Source organism: Polypterus senegalus, chromosome 1 (assembly GCF_016835505.1).
Source record: "Polypterus senegalus isolate Bchr_013 chromosome 1, ASM1683550v1, whole genome shotgun sequence".
Classification (NCBI taxonomy): domain Eukaryota; kingdom Metazoa; phylum Chordata; class Cladistia; order Polypteriformes; family Polypteridae; genus Polypterus; species Polypterus senegalus.
In genome coordinates this window covers 45,670,358-45,695,511 of record NC_053154.1, presented here as the reverse complement: position 1 = coordinate 45,695,511, position 25,154 = coordinate 45,670,358, and the positions used below count along the sequence as shown (strand labels likewise).

The following is a 25,154-nucleotide window of genomic DNA, read 5'->3' as shown; positions in this document are numbered from 1 at the left end:
TAGAGGGTCATTTCCGGAGGGCAGGACTGGACTGCGTGTCTGCCTAGGGGGTTGCGGGATCCTGAGTTGTTTCGCTGTGTAGTGGGTGCGGCAATGCACTGTACCAGTGCATGCTCCCCAACTTGACTTGACTTGACTTGTCAATACACCCAATGAATATAGAACAGTCTGTAAATTTCTCCAAGTGACACAACCTGGTGTTATTTTGATATTCTGAAGTGTACAGAATAAAGAGAAGAGACAACAGAACTGTTCCTTGTGGTGCTCCAGTGTTGCCCACATTTACATCAGAAACACAGTCCTTGAGTCTCACAAACTGTGGACTGCCCGACAGATCGTCCATTATCCAGGATACCATAGGTTCATGTATCCTGAATATTTCTGAGCTTATGCTTTAACACGGATGGCTGGATATTATTAAAGGTGCAGGAGAAATTAAAAAACGATCCTTACAATTCTGCCAACTTTTTCCTGGTAAGAATAAACCTTGTGGTTTAAACAGACAAATGCCTCCTCCAGTCCAATCTGTGTCCAATAGGCAAACTGCATTGTGTTCAGGTGGTCTACCTCAAGAGAACCCATGTAGTCCAGGACCAGCCTCTGATTAGGTCTTCATGATGTGATAAGTAAATGCTACTGGTCTGTAGATATTATGTGAAGAGGGTGACTTGCAAAAACGATCCAGGATTCAGCGTTTGAGAAAGCAGGCAAATACAGTATACGGCATGGAGGAAAGACACCTGCTGTGCTTGGAAGGGTATTTGGGAACCTCTTTTTAAACTAATAAGCAATGTATTAGAGTGGGCACCTCACACTTCCACAGCATTGGCGGCACCACACCAGGTCCAGCAAGGTCCCAGGACCCAGTAAAAGTGCTAGAGACCTGTTAAAGCACCTGGTAAAAAATTTGGTGACTAATTGAAATATCTGATGAGATTTCCTGTTACTGCTCTTTCACTTTCATAGTATCAATTCCATATTTATAACAAAAAAACGGTAAACAATGTTACCACATTATCAGCTACTACAAGCTGCAGCTCCTTTCTCGATCACTCAGTAGCCCAGCAATAGCCAAGAAGCAACGAGTGCTATCAGTTTATCACAGACATGGACTAGTGACTAGTACAGTATATAGTACATACAGTACTTGTAGCCTGATAGAACCAGCAGTGCGCGTGCGTCTTTTCAGCAATGGCCTCATGTATCATGCCGCTTGCCCACAACACGTGCTGCTGGAAGTTTACACACTCTCAACTGCTACTATATTTTTAAATTGTAATTTGTAGCGTTTTTGCTAGTGCTGAAATGTCGCACTTTCATCAATCGTTAAATTCGTGGTTGACAATTTGAAAATACAAAATGGGAAAACGCGATGAACAAACGCAAGAACAAGAAAGCGGCAATGCCGGTGAAGATAGTTATGCCACTAGTAGCCTACGTTAGCAGCTGAAATGTTTCCGAGGGATCATTCATTAAACTTACGTTGATCAGAACACATCTGCGACCAACAATGACAGACGTGCGCTTATCAAATATTGCAGTAATTTCCATGCATGTTGAGAGTACCAAGTAATTAGATTTTGGATTGTGGGATTGACAAATTCATTCAAATATTTCCTAATTGTTGCATTATGCTAAAATGAACACACTCATAAGGACTACTGGATTTGTATGACAAGTCAAGAATTTGTTGAATTTGTTAACTTGCTGTACTGGTCTGCTGAAATTGCAAACCATGCATTATGCATACTGTTTCAGTTTTTGCATTCATTACTTTGTTCTGTGTTTGCTTCGTTGCTTGGGACCTGGCCATTTTTTTGGGACCTGCCGAGGACCTGTTGATTTGAACTGACTGGCGCCGCCACTGTTCCACAGATCTTTGTTCAATTCCCGCTCAGATCGCCGTCTGCGTGGATTTTCCACTTTTTCTCCCAACTGCAGTGTTTCAGTTTCGACCCCGGGTCTGCGTGACCTTAGAAGAAGAAGAATGGATGGCGCAAGTTTAAAAGTAAATTTTCTCCCTATAGGTGTGCCGCGCAGTGGGGGGCAGCAGCTGGACAACTCGGTGAAAGGAGCCCGCGTGTGCGTGTGTGTGTGTCCGAGCGTATGCGTGTGTTCGTGCAGCGCACTGCGGTAGGTCCCGTGCCCTGCAAATCCCAAGGAGCGACTTTCAGGGAACTCATTTCCGTCCGAGACGCGAGCGCAGACAGAGAGATGCGAAGATCTGGGACGAAGGGGCTGGAAGATGGGATGGGGTAGTGGGGAGGAGATGACGGGCTGCTGAGTCCTTTAAATATTTCAACCTGGCCGTCCGCTGCGGGCAGAATCAAACTGAGCGTGCCTCCTGATGGGCGGGGGCCGAACTCTTATTATCTGTACTGTAGGGTTATGTAGCGAGACTGGAATGAGAGCACTGCTAACTGCTAATAAAACTAAAAACTGAACTAACGGAATGCTTGGCTGCAGGCAACACGGGATAAAAATTGAGATTAACTAATAAAGAAGCCAGGGAGTCTGTAAAGCGGACTGGCGAATGGACAGGATAGCCAGCTGGCCGCGGACGTGCAGCAGGCGCGCTCCTCTCCCGCTTTTGATTATCAGGTAAAATGCAAAGACGGCCAGTCGCGATGATCGTCCTGTGCCTCATCTTGTGCGTGGCAATGCTATTCCCCGAATTGGAATCCCGTGTGAACCCCAGCGGTCGAAAAAGAGGACCCAAGCCATACATCTCACCACTTCAGAGGTACGAGAGCCGAGGGACGGGCTGGACGGGGACTGAACTCCAGCGGGCGTTGATCATTGAATCGATCAGTCTGTCGGTCAATGACAAAAAGCTGGATGAAAGCTTTGTGTGAATTTTTTTTGTGCTTTAGGACGCATTGATAAATATTATTCAGTTAAAAATATTGCTTATCTTTATTGTTAGTTATTTTGATGCATATTACTGCATTTGATAATAGTTTGGTTTTGTATTTTAAAATCTTTATGTTGATAGCAGCAAAATTGGACCCAATACACACCTGCATAATAAACCTTCATAGATCAAACAGTATCCATTCATTATCAAATCTGTTTAATTAAATTCCAACCCCCAGGGAGGGAAATATTTGAATTATTATTCTTAGACTTCATTCTTGATACAGCTCTTATACATCCGTGACCCCCGCAAATAAGTTCTAAGAAAAACACTTCTGTTTTTTGTGCTTTTTTGAGATTGGAAAATACATAGCCATTTGATAGGAAAAACAAGAATGTTTGTGAGTCTTAAAAAAAATATCACAAAAAACAAGGGGTCTCGCAAATACTTAAGGAGGCAGGTCTTTCCAGAGGTCAGTCAAGCTGCATTCTTTAAGTGGTCCTTATCCATTGACGAGCTCACCAGTTCACTGGAAGGTCAAGCAACATGCAGAGTCTGAGAATCTGCATGGAGGGAATGGTTAGATTTTAAATGATTCTAGAAATGAAATTGTTAAGTGCTTGGGAAATGTCATCGGTGGGTAATGTAAGAGGGAGAGGAATGTTCCTTCATTTCAAGAAGCAGCTGAAAGAAATGAATGGCTCGTGAGTTTTAGAGCAAGTTGCGTCTTCATGGTTCAGCCTGGGATTCCTGCCCTGACCCATTCCGACCTTCAGGTGTGAATATTGTAAGCTGGTGTAACAGTGGAATGTAGAAAATCCGTTTATTTTACATGTTACTGATTTGGAAATAGTAGAAGATAACCAATGTGGCGTTAGGAAAAAATGTATTCCCAATAAATCACCATCAGTAGTTTTCAGAACAAGAGACACAATTCTTTTATTTAGCAATTTACCATGATGAAAAGGAGAAAGAGTAACATAACTTGGAAAATGGCCTTGTGATCAGGTTTAGGACCAGAAATATCTGATATGCTGGCCATCTTCTGTGTTTAAGAGCATACATGTCTGAACAGCATATTTCCATACATTAATCGTCTAACATGATATTTTATTAAAGATGATGAATATTCATACTAAAATTATATTTTTATATGTTCAGTTTGACCTTAACTGCAAGGCGGTGCAGTGTTTAGCAGCATCTTGGGTTTGAACCCTGCGCTTTGTCTGTGTGGAGTGTGCATGTTCTCCAGGTGTCTGCGTACTCCAGTGTTTGTCCCTAATTTGTTCACTTATACTGGCCAAGTGGCAATGTGTATGAACTTAATTTAAGCATTGCACACAATGCATTTGGGAAACACGACCTTAAATTGTTATGCTGGGTATGGCTGTTTTTATCTGTAGGTTGTATGTTGCAGTGTGGATCATTCTGCTCCCTCACAGCTCAGCCTCTGCAGACTTTCCCTGTCCCTTGCTACGTGGATTTCCTTACACGTCTCATACGTGTAAAAGGACACTGTAGATTAAGTAAAAGCGAGCACTGAGGGTGTGACCCTGCCATGTAATGGACTGGCATTTCATCGCAGGCTAGTTTCTGTCTGGCATTTGTCTCCACCTGCCCTAAGCAATTGGATTAAGTGGGTTCAGCAAATGGATGGATAAATATATACCCAGCTGTCTCACAGCACAAGAGTCCTGGATTCAAAGCCCAGGCTGTTTGCTGTCTGTGTGGCATCTCCATGTTTGTCTCATATTCTTTGGCTTCCTTCTTCATCCCACAGACATGCAGGTGAGGTTGACAGGTAAATCTAAAATATTTGGATGTGAGTGAGTGCCGGTGTGTGTTTGTGTGTCACATTTCATTGGCTTGGTTTCTTTCTTGTGTCTCATGCTGCAAAGATAGGCAGTTTCTTCCTCATTTTCTTGTACTGGACTGAAGCAGGTTTGAAAATGGATGGGTAGGTGGTTATATGAAGAAGAACAGGCTTAGCTAAGAACTTTACCCAAATATATATAGCATAACTGAAAATATGGTCCTTTCAATCAGAACCTGCACTGTGGACAAATGATAAGTTAAATGGTTAATATTTTCTGATTTTTTAAAAAAAATATTAATTGAATTCTTCCATGGTTACCTATGTGAACTTTTATGTTTCTGGCTTGCATTGGTGATGAGAACAGAACTGAGAGTAACTCCTCCAGTTAACTAATTGCCCCTTTAAGTGAGGCAGAGTCACACAGTCATTAAGGTTTTGGTCATTTCTATATCATCTACATGTCTGCCTTGAAGTTTTCAACCCCATAGCTGCATGTAAAGAGTGAAGGGTGAGTCTTCAACCTTGCAATATGAAACAAGCATCCTAAAAGTTACAGAAAACAGTCCACTGATAATGGCAAATGGCACAGCTGGTGGAGCAGATCTGTGCGCTTTATGCACTCTTTGGAAAGTTTTGATTTATTTTTAAACTAACTGAGTAGTGCAGCATTGCCTGGGTCAAAAAGTGAAAAGCGGGAAAGGTAAAAAAAAAAAAAAAGATTGCAAATTATAGATTACCAATCTCTATTACAGTATCTTTAAAGTTCTTGCATTTGCAACATAACTTTAGTAGTATTTGGAAAGCCTCTTTGCATGCAGTGTTCTTGGTTTTTCTTTCTGGTGTAAAGAACTCCAAATTGCAATGTATAAGTCTGGAGACAAAATTACCCCATCTGAGGACTGCCCGGGGCCATGACAAAAATAGTGATGGAAAAACTTTATTGGAGAAAAGGTTTAAAATAGTGGGGTTCTCTGTCAATCAGTCACCCTGCAATTTTTCATACTACTCACAGTTTTGGCAAAGCCAGGAATGAGAATTACAGTTTAAATCTATTGTTAATAAATTTTGAATAAATTTAAAGTGGCGATTAATTATTGTGCATACACTAAATATGATCACTAATCCAAATTGGTTATTAGATTTGACTCAGATATCGGGTAATGACAACTTGCTTTGACCCCGAGCCATCCTCACTAACCAAGAACAAATGTTATATGGCAAAAATTGTGATTTAAGCCTATGTCATATTAGGCGACTTTTCTAGCAAATTTCCGTCATAGGCTTCAATTACATAATCTTAGCAAGTCTGAGCAGTTGTGTAATATGATGTACCCAATGACTGAAACCAACTAGTTTTCAACTCGCTGTGATAAGATCAGACAGGTTCGATTTTGTTTTTGGTTGGAGGGGTGGGTGACATGTGCATAAGAGTAGACAAGCAATGAATGCTCATCTGAAAATACAATGCATGTAATGTAGTGACGAGGAATAAGGAACAAAGGTGTTGTAACCTAGCAGACAGAAGAGAGCCTCATCTCACTGGTGTCTCATGTTCCATCCATCCATCCATTTTCTACCCCGCTGAATCCAAATACAGGGTGACGGGGGTCTGCTGGAGCCAATCCCAGCCAACACAGGGCAAGAAACAAACCCTGGGCAGGGAACCAGCCCACTGCAGGGCACACACACACACACACACACACTCCCACCACTAAGGACAATTTAGGATCACCAATGCACCTAACCTGCATGTCTTTGGACTGTGAGAGGAAACCAGAGTACCTGGAGAAAACCCACACTGTCATGGGGAGAACATGCAAACTCCATGCAGGGAGGACCTGGGAAGCGAACCTGGGTCCCCTAACTGCAAGGCAGCAGCACTACCCACCGCGCCACCATGCCGCCCAATGTCTCATGTTTTACATACTAAAAAAGAAAAAAAAAAATGAAAAGGGCCGAGATTGTTGCTGACGTTACTGCAACTGTCAATTCTTCAAACAGCACTGGCTTCGTCCAGCAACACTGCATTGACTGTCACAAAAAAGGTTGGCACGCAATCGCTAAATATGACATGGACAGCTAAATATGACTTATTCATTTAAATTGTGGTGGTCTGGTTACAAGATCTGTGACCATAGTCAGCTAATCTTCCTCACCTCACAACTAGAAGAGTTGGCCTTGTACTGCTTCGGATATAACAACGGGGCAGTGCAAGGCTGGCCATGATGGTGGGTTTATGGTGAGAGTTCTTGTCTGATCCCAAACTGCAATGAGTAACTTTGTAGAAAAAATGTTCCTGGTTGGAGCAGCTTATAGTCACGACAAAACGAATCAGAAAAAAGCTTGATTAAGGAAAAAACGTAAAAATAATGTACTAGAGTCAAAACTGAAAGGCAAAACATGCTAGCCATCTTCTCACCATGAAATCTCTAGCAATTCTACACACTCGTTTCTAGGTTTGCCCATCTATTGTTTACAAACTTTCTTTAAATTTAAAGTGTGGAAAAAATGATTGCGTGTAGATGAAATATGCTAGGTGATCCCAAATGATTATGAAATTTGAGTCAACTGTGGTTTTATGACCACTTGCTTCAACCTTGAGCCACCTGTGATGGGGTGGGTTTGTTTCCATACTCCCGGTTACCGTTGGGAGCCTTTTGAACTTGCCTCCATCAATAACATAAGCAAGGATGAGCCGGGCAAATGAGGACACACTTACAGGTGTAGGTGTGCAAGCGCTTAGTGCTTTTATTAAAATCAATCCAGAAACCAAACAGTGTTCACAATAGTGCAGTGCAAATCTTCACAAATAAATCAATAATCCAATAAAAGCAGTGCTTGTAGAGGTTAAAAATACTCCCAATAAATAATCCATTAAAATAAGGTTAAAATCACATGGCAGGGCACAGTTTCTTAAAACTCAGTTCCCTGGTGCATCCCTTTAAAATCGATGTCTCCTCTGCTTTCCCCATATTGATCCTGCAGACAGAGGAGACAGCCTGCCGACAGGCACAGCCCACTTTTTTGTGCTAGGTTCGGGTCCCTGCTGTCCATGGTACCCAGCAGTGTGCTTTTCTTCCTAGGCTTAGGTCTTACAGCCATCTGTGGTCCCAGCAGGGCTCTGACTCCTCTGCCCCTCCTCAGACTTAACGCCGGAGAGTTGTTTAAAAAATGGGTCACAACGCACCCCGCCAAGATAAGCTCAACGGAAGAGATCGTTCTTCCAGGGGGCTCTCGTCCTGGCTACCTGCCTCCTTCTCCTGCACTGGCTCTCTCTGATTTTTGACTTTCTCTCTGTCCTTTAACCTCTACTCTCTTTTCTTTGTGTTCTCTCTCTGTTCCCTTCTCAGCTGTGTTGGCTCCTCTTATCTCCCCAGTCCAATTGGGCACGGGTGTGATAAGCTACTTCCTCCAAGGCACAATTGAGGTGCCTGACTGATCTACATGTGTATATGGTGTGATCAGCCAGAAACAACACCCTGCCTCCGATCAGCACTTTGGAGCAAAATGCACTCTGGTACACCCACACACCCACATCCTCGATTGGAGCCTGCACTTTTGGGGCATGATTATTTATTTAAAATTGTCCCGATGCCATGACACATTCTCACTGCTCAAGAACGAATAATAATAATTCATTACATTTATGTAGCAGTTTTCAAGCACTTTACACAGTGAGTGTGGAGCCAGTTCAACCATCACTAATGAACAACATCAACTTGGGTAATGCGACAGCAGCCATTTTGCTCCAGTATGCTCGCCACACATTAGCTATTAAATGGTAAAGGGGTGAGAGATAGACAGCCAATCAGTGACAGGGGATGATTAGGGGGCCAGAATGACCAGGCTGTGGTGGCAATTTAGCCAGGATATCGGGATACACCCTACTGTTTACAAAGGATTGCCTGGGATCTTTAATGACCACAGAGAGTTAGGGCCTCGGTTTTACCTCTCATTCAAAGGATGGTGCCATTTTTACAGAACAGTGTTCCTGTCACTGCACTGGGGCATTGGGATCCACATTCAGATCACAGGGCAAGCGCCCCCTGCTGGTCTCACCAACACCTCTTCCAAAAGAACAGAAACCCAAGATATTTCCTGGTTGGGCTCCCATCCTAGTACTGGCCTGGCCTGAACATGCTTAGCTTCAAGTGCATGCGGTATGACTGCTGGCTGAATGGTTTTTGTTAAAATATATAACTTATACAACTTCAAATATGACAGAGGAACAGTGCAATGCTTGTCATAATGGTGGTGTAATTGTGATTGATTAAGCCTGTGACCTAAAATTGTGATAAATAAATCCAGAGACAATACTTGTTTAATCTGGAAAAAAATGAAATGTAATGGGTGGAATTAAACCTGCAGTTTCTTGGTTCAAAGGTAAGCACCTTAACAATTACAACCTGTGTGTCACTTTTTTCCTGTTAATAGATCACACTGTAGTATTTCTTGACACCATATCCAACCCTAAAGCAACCCTGCCACTGACCCATGCAGCAAGGCCAAAAATGATATGTTGAATGCCTAACTTAGGGTGAGAAGTACCTGTGTGCTTTATTTCAATTCTGTGGCTTGACAAACAAAGACACAAACATACAAAGATTGTGCTTTACAGGTACAGATATGTCATTCATCTGTCAGATCTTCTTATGCAGACAAAACATTCGAACAACTGTAACAAGAAAAGACAATTCAGCCCAATAAATCTCATCAATTCTACCAACTTAATTTTTTCAAAATAGGATCAAATTGATTCATAAAATTCCATTAAGTCCTACACTTTACCACACCACTTATTCCAAGTGTATTTATGGTGTGAAAGAACAACTTTCTAACATTTGTGCAAAATTTACCCTTAACAAGTTCCCAAAAATGTTCTTGTTAAACTAATTTTCAAAAATCATAAAATCATGTCATCTCTTAATGTTCATTTGCTTAAACTGTGCAGCTTTATCTCCTTCAGTCTCTTGTCAAAATTCTTTCCTCTTAGTCCCATAGTAAACCTAGTTGCTCTTCTCGGGACTTTTTCAAGTGTTGTTATGTCTTGTTTGTAATATGAAGACAAAACTGCACACAGTACCCCACTAAGACTTCAATTGTGTGTTATATAACTTGAGCATAATCTCCTTTAACTTGTACTCTACATATCATACGATATAACCTAACATCCTGCTAGCCTTCTCAGTAGCTTCTGTACACTGTCTGGATGGAGATGAAGATGTTCCCACTATGGCTCCTTCTCATAAGGTGTACTTTCAGGTTTAAGGCCTCCCATTGTGTATTCAAATCAAACATTTTTTCTTCCTAAATTTGATCCCCTACATCACCTTCATTAAATTTCACCTACCTCAAATCCCTCCAAAGCCTATGTTCTGTCTATGTCCCTCTGGCTGATTCTAGATAACTGCCGTTCTACCTAGACTGGTATCTTCTGCAAACTTAACCACCTTGTTATTTATATTACTTTGCAGATTGTTTATATTTATTAAAAACAGCTTTGGCCCCAGCAATAATTCCAAAGGACACCACTTTTAACATCAGTAATTCTGGTAAGGTTCCTCGCACCATAACCCTTTGTTCCTTCAGTTTTAGTCAATTGCCATTTCTTTTAGTTTGATGACCATCGTCACATCACATGCCTTCAAGGTAAATAACATCATATGAAGCTCTCTGACTGCATGCTTTTTGCTGGGCCACACAGCATATCCTGGCAAAATCAGTCACAAAGCAGAAGCCAGCCCTAAATTTGATTCCATCAGTAAAACTAATGCACGCATCTTTGGGATATGAAAGGAAAAATTGGCTATTTGGAGAAAAACCCTTGTAGACATAAGAGGAACAGGCAGGTGCTACACAGATAGGAACCCAACCCAGCTTGGGAAACTAATGCATTTGGTGCATCTCCAAGGAGTGTTCCAGTTTAGGTGGTTTGCGGACATCTTGAGGCCTTGTATTTTTACAGAGGAACATCTTGGGCAGAAGTTGGACGATCTGTATGCCAGCCAATATTTATATAAAAACAGCGTTAAGGAGTGAAGGAGTTGTAGTATTAGTTTCCGGGCTACCCAGCAGTGCCAACTTCCTTGGTATTATTAGGGAGGAATATTACAGTGTGACATATTAGCTTGAGTTGGTAGTTTGATATGAAATTCCCCCCACCTCCATTCCCACACATAAGTAGACAGACTTTGCCCTTGCATGCAGACTGTGTGACAAATTTAGACGCAGTCTAAGCCACAATTCTAAAAGTGTATTCCTGGCTCCTATTTGCTGCCCCAAGGCAAGATTTGTTTACGTTCAAATATTTGCTACAAATTCACAACCTCCTGTTTTTCTCCAACTCCAGAGGGTTGAGGATCAAGGCATTGCAAGTTACAGTGTCTCTCTCAGTCTCTCTCAGTCTGTATTGATTTGGTGAGCTGAAGTTTCTTGTACAGTATGTGCTGGAAGGTGAAATGATTGGGAAGACATAATGCTTGCAAATCCTCTTGTCTGTGTCTATTAAAAATGTTTAGATCTCTTTGTAGCCTGAGTTACTGAAAAAGATGGCTTAATATATCAACCAATTCAAGCCATCTAGGGATTAAAATATTTCACTGTCATATTATTTGTATACGAGTAGAGGTTATTAGTAAGTATTAATATTCATGTGGTGAAATTTACATTATGCACCCATGTTGGGGTTGGTGAGGTGGCACCTACTTGGCAAAACACTCATTGCACATAAGCTATAAAACTACACCACATGGAAACCCCCCTATACACTTACTACTAACGTACTAAGAGAAGACTGGGGGTGGCATCAGCCTCTCACTTGAATAATAAGGATGAATGGGCTGGTAAGAGGTCTGGCAATGTCACTGGTACAAGTAGGGGAAAAAAGGTGCTCAACACCTGCTACATGGCAACATTCTGTCTTGAGATTTCTCAAAAATGCTGTAAAACATATAACTGAGTTACTGCATTTTTAAAATCATTTTTCAGTGAACACAGAATATAAAGAAGTTGCGATATTAACAAGACATCCGAAAGGGAGCAGAGTGGATTCCCAGGAATGCCTCTTATGCCCTCATACACTAAAGTAGAAGAAATGGGTCCAGTAATCTATGCATGGAAAGTTATGACCCTCAAGTCCTGTGCAGGGTTTTAGTACATCCACTTTTCTCCTGTCTCCCATGAATATATTTTTTGCAGTGGATGGAGGTTCACTCTTATCCCTTCCAGTATGGGAAACTAATGTGTTTGGTGCCTCTCCAAGGGGTGCTCCAGTTTAAGTGGTTTGCGGACATCTTGAGGCCTTGTATTTTTACAGAGGAACATCTTGAGCAGAAGTTGGACGATCTGTACGCCAGCCAATATTTATATAAAACAGTGTTAAGGAGTGAAGGAGTTGTAGTATTAGCTTCCGGGCTACCCAAACATTCCTTTAGCTTATCAGCTCAAGTTTCCTATTTTTCCGTCTGTGAGGTTTTAGCGGTGAGGATGGGAGGATTTTATTGTACTGATCAATTTATAGATTACTAGTTGTGTTGTAATCTTGTTTATTCTGCACAGGGCTTTGTTAAGGAGCATAGTATTAATATGTACAAAAACAATCTCTCAATCCGTTTGTTTGTCTTTCATGCACAAGTATTTCTCATCATATTTCCGGGTTGCAGCTGGGGCGATTTCAGGATTGGAATGAGTGTCAAGAAATACTACTGAGAAATGCACCAGTGCCATGCAGTTTGTGATGGTTGGCACACATGCCTTTTAAAAGAGAAATCTGGGTTTGATTGCTGTCCACATCCAGTGTCTATAGAAAAATATCAAACCTTGTCAAAATCCTTACCGTTTGTCACATTGAATCATGGAAATTAAAATATATTAAAAATAGCCATTTAGCTGTATTTATACATTATAATCCTAAATATTAAAGTGAAAATAACAATTAAAAATCCTGAACAATTACTAAAATGTAATTAGGGTAAGTCATCAGTCCCTTAGAGTATCAGCTTGCTCAGGTTCGACCAATCCCCTTCCAGATCACACACACCGGACTAATTGGTCCCCGTTAGACATCAGTTGTAGTGGCTCTGATTACCTAAGGATAAATCTGACTGATCCTTGAGATTCCACTACTAGTAGTGCATGGCAATGCAAAGGATTGACCATTTTTGGAAAGGTGCTTTCAAAACGGCTCCAAGATAAAGTTGTAGAAAATCACAAGTTAGGGGAAGAAAAAAATATAATGCAATAACTATCCTTCTGAGTGCTGGTCAGAGCACTACTAAGAACTGAAAAACATGTGGCACCACCAATACCTTAACCAACATTGGGCCACCCCACCAAACTGCATGACCGAGCCAAGAGGATATTAATCGGGTAATCTACCAAGAGGCCAATGGTAGCATTGAAGGATATACAAGAGTTCATAGCTGAAATTGGTCAGTTTATGTATGTGAGAACAATCACACAAGCTGTACACAAAACTGGCTTTGCACTTTCACACCCAGGCAGTGCATGGCAACTCAGCTCGTGGCATAAAGTGAATATTGATTGATTGATTGATTGAGGGGCCTTACTTGAGGCAGGTATAGCACATGTCTCAATTTTATGCTCCATGTGTATTGCAGGTATTTTTAGATTCAAGACATTGAAATATCTACATTGCTAGGGTCTAGTTTGTGTAAGTCTTTTCTGCCTATATCTGCCACTAAACTGGCATTACACCCAACCAACCTTCACCCTTCATCTTAAAGCTGATGAGCACACAATATGGCTCCACGGTTATGTGGGCTGTACAACCATCATTTACTTGCTGGCAAATGCCACCCTCAGGCTTGATTCCAGGAGTGGGTCATAGGATGCACAGTTTTTAATTTGTACTTGGACCTGTTCTGGGTATGTCTCACTCAGAGCAGACCCAAGGATGTGCTGGAGGGATTAAATCTCTCAGCTGGCTTGTAAACACCAGGGAATTTTGGACTGACTCTCGCCAGGAAATCAGTAGAGATGAGATGAGAAGCTGAATATGGCTCGGTGCTGTTTGCTGTCATTGGTGTGCAGGACATGAGTGTTTTTTTGTTGATACCCAATAGTTCACTTCTTGGCTGTGGTCTTTCAGTGTAGAGTCTGCATTCTCCCTGTGCTCACATGGCTGTCCTTCAGGTGCTCAAAGTGTTTTCCTGTACTGTTCAAAAACATGTTGCTAACTTTGATGACACCACTGAAACTGGGGTAGATGGTTCACTGTGATGGACTGCCATCTACTTTGGTGCCACCTTTTTCTTATTGTTACTGAAATAGTTTTCATTTCCCAATGAGCCTAAAATGTTCCATAAAATATAGAGATAGATAATATGTTTAGAGGCACATGGAATCTGTAGCTTTTTTATTTTGATTTTCCATTGCCCACACAGCCTGGGTGAAAACTCCTGTAGCAGAATGTTATGACCAGAATGCATTTATTTTGTTTGCAACTTACAGCATGAACATGTGGCTTTTTAATCCACAAATGTTCTCCTAGTCCTCATCGTGGTATACTTCAATTCTACTAGATACACTTTTCATTAGCAGATTCACAGCATGTGTGGATAAAATTGTGCACCTAGGAAACTAAGTGCAAGTCATCTCCAAGTGTAGTCATTCCTTCTGTTTTTTTAATCGACTGTACACATTGAAGGCCATCAACATTTAATTTATAAGAGAAACATAAGAGTATAGTGATGCGTTGCTTATCATGCTACCCGATAGGCCCAGGATCTCATACTGAGAGACTGGTGTGATTCAGGCATGCGATACTGGGACATGTGATATAGCCTTGAAACATGTTTATTTATCTTGCTGAAACCTTTCTTCAAAATTTCTTAGAAATTACAATGATACAATTATTTACATATTTTACAACTGGATCTGTGCCAGGTAAGTTCACACAGAGTCATAGTGACTCACTGGTGGGGATTGAACCCTGTGGCTTACATTCCAATGTCTGCTTGTTTATGCAAGACTGGCAATAGATGTCCAGAATCTCCTGTAAAGTGCAGTCAGACAGCAAGCAAGTCGGTATTGTCCGCTGATTCTTCCACAAAGCTCAGTGCCTTAAGCTAGTGCTTAAGTATTTCTTCTCCAACATCAATACCCTGTACCTCTCTTGATCACCCAACCGATATCATGTTGACTTTCCAAAGCTATTTTGGCATGATTTCTTTATGCTGGTCAAGATAATGTTTAAACAATTCTGGGTAACCTATGGAAGGCATGTTTAGCTTGAAGGGAAGTGCACACAACTGTGCCAACCCATCCCTTTCTTTTACTTATCAGATCTTTAGGCTGGGCTTCACCATTTTTTTGTAGTTCTAAATACTAGTACTAATAAAGACAACCAATCAATTAATCAATCACTTTTTAATGTTACTTCATGAATTCCAGACTTAAACTAAATGTTACTGTTAATTCTTGAAATCCATTCTTTAACCAGTAGATTTATCAATCAGTTGGTTCTATTCTTGAATACCATTCTTTGGTCAATTAATATGTAGTAATGGAATATGGAATTTCGTGTCTGCAAGAATAAAAAAATACGTAACGTTTATTTCCACACTAAAAAAACAACATTTTGACTATGAAGCTTTCATCAGGTGGATGATGGGTCTTCTGATGAAGACTACACATCCAAATCCTTATAATAGTGCCTTTGATAGTAAGTACTATTTCAACACTGCTTCACAAGTGGTGGTAGAGGTCTGGCAGTAACTCTAAATATAGTAAAGCCTCAAGATCATACTAAAACTCATCGCCTGCTCCAAAGGCTATTATTATGTTCTATATACTACTGTATCTCCAAAACTTATAAGCCATAATTGGGTCTCTGGATTTCATTTTATAAGACAACCCCATGTGTCTAAGTGTCATTTTGTAAGGCTAATTCATGCCCAAAGTTTCTTTTTTTGTGAAAAGCCATATCTCTAGGTGTCATTCTTTAAGACAGATATGACTGAGTACACATAAAAGTGGTAGTGAAAAGGTGCAGTATGAAGCTTCCAGAAATACCCCTAAACTTCTCTGGCCAGCCTGAAAATAGGCCTCTCTTCAAGCAGCCTGGCCCCGACTCTAGTGGCCCATATTTCCATAAGCGGACCTAAATGGGTGTTATATATATATATATATATATATATATATATATATATATATATATATATATATATATATATATATATATATATATATATATATATATATATATGAAAATGGCATATACCTTAAATGTATTATGCCCTGCTATGGGCTGGCACTCTGCCCGGGGTTTGTTTCTTGCCTTGCGCCCTGTGTTGGCTAGGATTGGCTCCAGCAGACCCCCATGACCCTGTAGTTAGGATATAGTGGGTTGGATAATGGATGGATGGATTAAATGTATTACTCCAGAGAGGAGAACTATGTAACATTTGACTAGATAACACAATCAAAAAAAATCTTTATAAATGAGGAATTATTTCTTAATTTACAAAAAGCAAAATCAACTAAGTAGGCAGCAAGGTTTGCCTAAAAAGGCAACCCACAGAAAATAAATCTTAAGCAAAATCCAATACTCAAGGAAACAAAGACAGAAGCAAGAGAAGTCCAGAAACTGGAATAATCAATACTCATAATTATTCCCTTTTTCAAACAAAATATAACACTGAAGGACCTCCTTCCCAGCAGAACTTCAGTGATGTCAGAGTGGCTCCGCCTCTTTGGGGTCCACCCTCATAATACATGGAACACAGGAGAACACATGATGTATAGATAGTAAATAAATAATAAATAGAACAGTAATAGCAGCAAAGACTTAAATACAAAGAATAATTGAAAAATAACACTTTAGGAAAAATAAAAAAAGATACAGAAAATGGAAGTAAACATAAACCAGAGAATACACCTTGAGTGAAACATGTAAATGACAAGCTGGAGCTCTAATAAGTTTTTATTTTATATGAGAAACTCATGTCCCTAGGTTTCATTTTATATATGTATGAGGAATACTTCAGATGGGCGGCACGGTGGCGCAGTGGTAGCGCTGCTGCCTCGCAGTTAGGTGACCCGGGTTCGCTTCCCGGGTCCTCCCTGCGTGGAGTTTGCATGTTCTCCCCGTGTCTGCATGGGTTTCCTCCGGGCGCTCCGGTTTCCTCCCACAATCCAAAGACATGCAGGTTAGGTGGATTGACGATTCTAAATTGGCCCGGGTGTGTGGGTGTGTTTGTGTGTGTCCTGCGGTGGGTTGGCACCTTGCCCAGGATTGGTTCCTGCCTTGTGCCCTGTGTTGGCTGGGATTGGCTCCAGCAGACCCTCGTGACCCTGTATTCGGATTCAGCGGGTTAGAAAATGGATGGATGGATGAATACTTCAGAAAAAAATTAAATAAGTAAAAATTCATATATAAATATTTTGAGAAAGGTGACAAAATGTAAATAATTACACAATGCTATGCAAACATACAGTAAATGGTATAATGGTACTGGAAAAGTACAAAAAGTCAAATTTTAAAACTTTACAGTACCAGCATTTTGGGACTTTTGGTACTGGATGTAAACGTGGGTTTTCCTCTTAGTATCCCCTTCCCTGAATACTCACTATTGTAATCGTCAAAAAACATCCGTTCTGTAGACTTCACGAAATGCATTTTGACACAACCAAAACCCAGCCCCCGCCCCATTCTTTCCAATTGCTTTGATGTGATCTGGACTTTCCTCCCTTATTGATTTGACATGATCGGGACTTCATGGGGGAATAACTCACCCCAAATTGTTTGGACATGAACAGAGGCCTGGAGTAAGATGGGGGGTTTTGGAGTTATCCATTATTCCTTCAGAACTGTTTTGGTACCAGTATTGAGGTCTGGAAGCTGATATCTACACCAAAGTCAAAATTTTAGAACTGATATATCCCTAAATGAAACATATGTTTTTGTTGCTTTATTCTTGTATACATTCAGTGTGTAAGAATAAGACAGATAATTATAAAGGGTCTGGGGCACCTGTAGAGCAAACCCCATATATTGAAAGGGCGCAAAACAAAATGTGTTTAGGCACAAGATCGTGGAGACTTTTTCTTAGTAGATTGAGTCTGTCCAAGATGGCTGCTCTTTCATTAATGATAGTTTCTGGGAGGAAGAGGCGAGTTCAGGTGGAGTGACCCTGGAAGTGACATCATGATTGGCGGCACATTAATCCTCCTTCCTGCAGAGGGGTAAGGAAAACAGAAAAATGTTATTGCTTAGCAACTTCGTCTGTTTCAGGGTGGTAATACAGTTGACTAAGCCCTTAAGTTGTTCCCCAAATGCATGTGTGTGACAATTGACATTGTCGCATTTCACAATACATTTATTGGGTATTTATTTATTTATTTCATTTTGTCCAGATTATTGCTCAATTGATGTGTTCTTGCCCCTTGGCTTCATTTTGTAAGACAAGCTTGTATTTCTATGTTAAATTTTACTTTTCAATACTACTCCTTCCATCCAGAGCCACACTGCTCAAGTACTGTATGTGTTGTGTGGTTGGATGAGCAGTTGAAAAAGAAATGGCAAGAGAGATGAAAATTTAAATAAAAGAAGGCATGTATCCATTTAGGTATGTAGTGCTTACAGTTTGGCTAAACAAAGGAAGTGTTCTGGAGAACTGACTTGAGGTCAACCTAAGTTTGTTGTCATTTGTGATTGCACAAGATCTCCAAGCGGGACGTGTTTATGGTTATTCCCAGGGCAGTTGTCACGATGCACTTACATTTGCTATGGGACGTGGTCACGGAAGTTACATAATGGACATCCTCTGTATGCTGCTTTAAGAACTGAGATATTCACAGAAAAAAATACTTTTGTGCATATATTAGATTTGCTGTTTAGACTTCCCTACGTTTGACATTTTCATTTGATTTCCTCACTACAATATTTGGGTTTAGATTTGTGTGTGTGTGAAAGATAGGAACTGATGTTTGGTTTCAACTCTCTGTTCATTTTACATTTCCTTGTCTGGTAATCCTTTTTAAACTTAGCCTAAATAAGATAATGGGCCTCTGGTGGAGGTCCTTGCCAAAGTGGTCAGTAGAAAGAACTGAAAAAGAGATGGAAGAAGAACGTGTGGTGTAATCAAGCAGTGTTTTGTAGAGGCTAAGAACATATGGGGGATTTGAACACAGGACAAAAGGGTCAAACGATAGCAACATTAATTACTGTTTGTTAATTACACTTGAGCCACCTTTTTCTCTTCACTGCAAATCATTTAGGAATTTCTTTAATTTAATCTACAACCTCCAACTTGACCTCTTCACAAGTGAAATCCTGAGAGAAAAAAAATAAATTAAAGTATGTGCTATTTCCTCTTCTGCATATTGCACTTCCTACTTGTTCTTTTTAATACACTTCCTCTCTTCAAGCCAGTTTGAACTGCAGATCTGGTGTTACACTAATGAGGGGAAAGTTACAACTGCCTCTTCTTTACTAAGATGAGTGGATCAGGGCTTGTGAAAGGACCAATTCTTCCCTGCCTGAGACGCCTTCTGGTCACACTCTGGGGGACTTTATCAGGTGATTCCTGTGGCCAGCTGCCAGCATCGGTCTTTCTGTAATGTTCAGCAGCTGAGACATGAGTCGTAAGTGAGAGATTAATTAGCCCAGACAGAAGCAAGGCAATAAAATCCACAGTGTTATAGGGGAGAGGGGTGGTTTCCGCTCCCAGTGGGTTGCCTCTTCTAGGCCTGCTCCTCTGCCTGCTGAGGAGATTAATAATCGAGACAGATGTCTGCTGTGAGGGCCAGGAAGCTGGCACCAGGAGACGAAAAACTTTGTAAGATTTCCTGCCGTCACCATGGGCTGCAAGGATCAAAAACACGTGTGCAGCTGTCGACTGTGGATAGGGCCTTATCTGGGCTCAGTGTTTTCTTACTCACCATCCTTAACAATAACCTGTAAGCAGCTATTGAGTTGTGACATGTGTCCTGCACTGCTTCAAAAGATTAAGCAGGGGACTCCTGCGTGTAAAAACAATTCCACTTCGCCAAGTCATTTTCTTGCCCAAAGTCTGTGCCTGTGGACTGCTTTTTCAGTACGGGCCATATGCAAAAACCTAATTGCAGCCCATAAAATCAGACTCCTCCAGTTGTCCTCACTGCAGTAGAGTCAAATGCAAACAAATTAATTTATAGAAGTTTCATTACATTTGGATTTAGTGTAAAGATAATAAATGTATTGCCACCATTTCAATATTTTTATTTTGATAATATTAATTTTTCAGTTCTTAGCTCTGGGCTTGATTGCCTTGGAGATTAAGATTACACCCTAACCCTAACCCTAACAATAAGCGTGCTTAATTAGATGATAACTGCTAACCTTTTGCAAAATCTTTACCTTAAATTTAAAATACACTATGTACACTGAGACCTTCACCACTCCATTTATTTATTCAGCATTCATCAATATTTTAAGGCCTAATTTTCCAGCAGTTCATTCATACTATACATTAGCACTCAGCTATTTTTTAATATAGCATAGGTAATGGTCTTCATGTAATAATTCCTCATCCTGTTCATCACCTTCCCTAACTATTATTTAATGTATTAGGGCTATCACACCCACATTCGTATTCAGTATACAATACATTAAGACTCATCTTTCATCTTTTTATTCAGCACTGATAAGTGAAGATACTAGCAGTATTTGTTTGACTTCGTGGAACAGGAAAAGAGACATTGTCAAATTTCAAAGCCAAGTTGAATTGCCCGGGAATCAAAATGATGTGGCATCAAGCCCAAAAGAAAATCCTAAATGAAAGAAGGAAAACTAATACTATAATAATCGCATGCTAACTCTTTTCAGAAGTTTGTCTGCTAACTCGGACAGCAGGAAGTAAATGGTGGTGATTTCATACTGGTGCATTGTTATTGTTACGTGCCATGCACTTCTAGTATAATTCCTTAGCAACATTGTTGCAACCTTACAATAAAATGCCAGGGCCCATACAAAACAAAACAGTATTGATAATAATTTCAATATGTTAAAAACATTTTTAAGCCAAATTTCCTATTCACTTTGAAATCTGTTTATTTTCCTCAGAATAAAAGAAGCAAGAACAAAAAATAATGGCAATAAAGTCAGAAAAACATAGAAACAAACCCATTTCAGATTAGGTCAAATTATTTCACATAATGTATAATACGCTGGCCACATGCGATAAAATATGTTTTCAGTATATGCATCCCTACCCAACCTCAGATATATCTGATATACTTTACTATGTATCAGACTTCCATCTTCTATTTATTTATTCAAAAAATTACATTAGTTACAACCCTTCATCTCTTTGTTCAACATTTAAAGTCACTTTGTATGCTCAGCACTCAGCACAAGCCACATGATGGACATTGCGTGCCACGTCAGTCACATAACAGACGTAGTGGAGAATGATTCAGATGTGATTGAACTTTGTGGAACATAATCATAGCAATACATTAGATAGGAGACTGAAAAATCTCTGGAACCAGAATTTTTAATCAAATGTCTGGTCATGCATTGCTGTTGCCCTCGTAAACTCCATTGGCTTAGTATATGTAACTTAACTTTAAATTGGCCAAACTATGCCGTTGATCCCATCGTCTATGTATATTTATTGAAGACAGTATGCATTAATATTTCATAGTGCATGTATTTATTCAACACATTGTAGATAGGGACCCAATCCCATCTTATCTATACTTATTCAGTGTACTGTGCAATGGACCCACCCATCCCACATCTGCCTTACAACATATTGAGTATTTGAACCTTATACTTCATCTATTTTTTCAATATACTGTACATCCGGACCCTCTTAGGACATTCAAGTAAGAATTTCACTGTACAGTGGTACCTCGGTATACGTCCTTAATCCGTTCCAGATCCTTTGACTTATACCAAACAGGAAGTATACCGAACAATTTTTTTCCATAAGAAATATAGGGAATATAATTAATCCGTTCCCATGAAAAAAATCCTATGGAGTTGTATAAAATAATTTAAACACTGCTTAATTCTAAAATACATAAATACAAAAGCAATTAGATGAAATAAATGAAAATTTAACCTCAATTTACTTTTTAATAACGTCTTGGTTTTTCACAATTGTAGATACCATCGTTCTTGGCATACGGTATGTAGCAGCCAAGTCCCGTATACGCATGCCACCTTCATACTTTTCAACAATCAATTCAAATTTACGCGAAAAAAAAAAATCATGTGAAAATTCACAGAGAGTTATAACGTGGATTGTTCACTTAATGCTAGCAACTGCCGTACTGACACTCATGGGCAGTCATGGCTTTGTGTCGAGAGAGTTAAACAAGGGTAGTGTAGTGTTCTCTAGATTGAAGTAGCGACACACTCAGAATAACGTTTCGAATGCAGTTTATTTTCAATCATGTTTAACCAACTCTCCATACAGGGTGCCTTCTAAACTACACCCCTCCCTCCAGCAGTCATATGTCTCAAAAGACGCAGACCATAGCAATCAACACCCAAACATAAAGCAATGGACACAAGCATCATTGAACAATCATATAAAACAGGTAGCACGTGGATTGTTCACTGAATGCTAGCAACTGCTGTACTGATGCTCGTGAGCAGTCGTGGTATACAAGGGTAGCACGCAAGTCGCATTCCAAACAAAGGTCGTATACCAAGCAAAATTTTTCATGTCCAAACAGGACGTATACCAAGTTGGACTTATTCCAAAGCGGACGTATACCAAGGTATCACTGTACTTTATATGCATGATATTAATAACGTTTTAAACCTATTATTCATCTGTTCAAAATGCTGTACATTAGCTACTCATATTCCATCTACTCTTTGGACCATTTTATATGGTTTGACCCTTATGTCATGTCATATATTTATTCAAGAAACTGCACATTTGGCCCCAATCTTCAATCCTTTTAACATACCACACACATCTCACCCCAATTTCTTATTCGACAGTCCTGGGGCCTCATGTATAAATGGTGCATTTGCACAGAAATGTTGCGTAAGAACATTTCCACCTTCAAATTGCGATGTATAAAACCTGCACTTGGTGTAAAGCCACATACTCTTCCACGGTACCTCATACCCTGTTATACGCAAGTTCTCCGCTTGGTTTTGCAGACTGGCGGCACCCAGCGTCAAAGCAGTGCTAATGTTCCTGCGTGGTTACCCTTTATTTCTTAGAACCACATTCCTGATGCGGCTTTATAAATACACTGAAATACACACTGAAATTAACCGCATATTGTTTATTAGTGTAATGCATCTGATTGTAATTAACTCGTAACAATATAATGGCCCAGGGAATAGCCATAGTATTCCAAATACCATAACTGCTTTAGTGTTGTTACTCTCACTGCACCTTCTTCTTCTTCTTCTTCTTTCAGCCTCCCATTAAGCATTGCCTCAGCGGATCATCTTTTTCCATATTACTCTCACTGCACGACTCGGAGTATTTATATCACTGTATCTGAGTGTGAATCACAGCAGCAGCTGATCGGAAAGAGAATTATCGGTATGCAGCATCAAGCACATGCTGCCTCAGCCACGGCAAAACGTTTCAAAGCCTTTCCTGTAAACTTGCACTTCCGGACCTCGCGGTTCAGAAACAGTTTCAACCCAAGAACTATAAACGCACTCAATCAGGTGCTCCTTGTAGAACTGTTTGTACTTATAAGTACAATTACCCCACTGTAAACTTGCACTACAGTTATAATATTACACAACCTGCGCTACTTTATAAAGTGCGTATTTACATATGATGACAATATCATTTTTAAGATGAAATGCAGCAAAATATGTTGATTATATTATACAAATAAAACTTTAACTTCATTTAAATAATCTGTATTGTTAATAATTAAACATGTGAGGACACGGTGCCGCAGCGCTAGCAAGTTCATGTATTGTCCCTGCTTTGCGCTGTAGATTTGCTGAGGCTGGCGCGACACTGGAAGGATAGACAGATAGAATAATTAAACATGTACTATGAAGATATTTCAATGTCCCTTAAAAGTTTTGAAGAATCGTCGTTGTAAGCTTACAGATGGCTTAACGTCTATTTCGGAACTGATTGTGTGGCGATTGGGTATTTGGGGAATGAAAAGTAAGGACAGGAATTTAAGGTTAGTACGTTTGAAAGAGACAGGACTGCTACAATAAAGTATTTCATCGAAGGTGGCACATGGCACAGCAGCATCTTGTGTGAGACATGAACAATCACTGCGTCATCGTGTTCCCATGTTTAATAACATGCTTTCATTCCAATCACCATGAAAATGATATCACGTATACATCTAAGTATTTTAATTATTCAGAAAGCTGTAATATCACAAATGCAATGGATTCTGTGACCTGTCAGAGAAAGAGAAAGAACGGAAGCACGTAGTGATTCACACACATAGAGCACATAGAAGATCAAATACAAAACAAAGCATTTAACGTGCTACTTTAGTTACGATGGGATTTGAGAAACTAGTAAATTAAATGATTTTAAGATGAAGTGTATGATGTTCTACTTTAATGACAAAATAAACTATGTGATTAAAGTGGAAATTTCGAGATTAAAGTTGACATTTCGTGCTTTTTTCCCACTGTGTGGCTATTTTTTTTGTCTGTACCCTAATAAGCTCAGACGGTGGGCTACAACACGCCTTTTATTTTGGGCACTGTGCGACTTTGCGAACTTGAGCTTTCGTGTTTCTCCGACACGCTGTGTCACTCGATCAACTTCCTTTTGTTGATTATGCAACTTTTTAAATCAACAAATAGTATGTTTTTCCTTTGCCTCCACTTGGTATTTGCTGAAATTCTTATATTTTCCACTGTGCTTTTCCCATTGTCTTTTTACAGAATGCTGAGCTTAAGGGCTATTTATATTGATTTGCATATTCAAAGAGGCATAATTCTGGGAAGAATTGGGGCGAAACAGCAGGCACGTGCACGTGCGTTACTTTTCACGCTGACCTGATTTATGGAGCGGAAGAACATGGAAGTTGGAGTATGCACAGATTCGTGCATCTGGATTTTTCTGTGCATAGCCACATTTCGTCTTTTGTGCTTATGTCATGTTATAGTGCGAGTTCTACGCATGGCATTATGCATCAGGCCCCAGGTGAGGATCTTGGTGGCAGCAGGCCAAGCAGGTCAGCCCAGACTTCCCTGTCCCCAGCTACAGATTTCAGCACTGAGATCTAAACGCACCAGTGTCTTCTGGGTTTGTCACAAGTTATTTGCCCAGTTGGACATTCCCAAAGCAGCACTAGGGTTTGCAGCTTGAGGGACATACGTATGACATGCCAAAACCACCTAATCTGGGTGTTCTTGATCAGGGGGATCAGAGACTTTACTCAGAGGTTTTCATCCTATTAGGCAATGTCAATCCAGCCACCCTGTGAATAAACCCCATTTCTGTCACTACTACTCTTGATCTCATTTTTTCGATCATTACCCACAGCTCATGACTATAGGCA

General features: G+C 40.2%; 1 protein-coding gene across 5 annotated transcripts in view; it reads left to right on the top strand.

Annotated features, from left to right (window-relative positions):
- The first annotated feature begins 2,258 nt into the window (after positions 1-2,258).
- Positions 2,259-25,154, top strand: part of LOC120525881 — a 230,825-nt gene continuing 207,929 nt past the window's right edge. For 4 of the 5 annotated variants that reach the window (XM_039748569.1, XM_039748552.1, XM_039748562.1 and 1 more), the window contains exon 1: positions 2,262-2,743. In XM_039748569.1, the coding sequence (XP_039604503.1) occupies positions 2,607-2,743 (137 nt within the window). In that variant the 5' untranslated portion in view covers positions 2,262-2,606. Of the gene's footprint in view, positions 2,744-25,154 lie in introns of all 5 variants that reach the window. The other variant, XM_039748578.1, reaches the window with a different exon arrangement.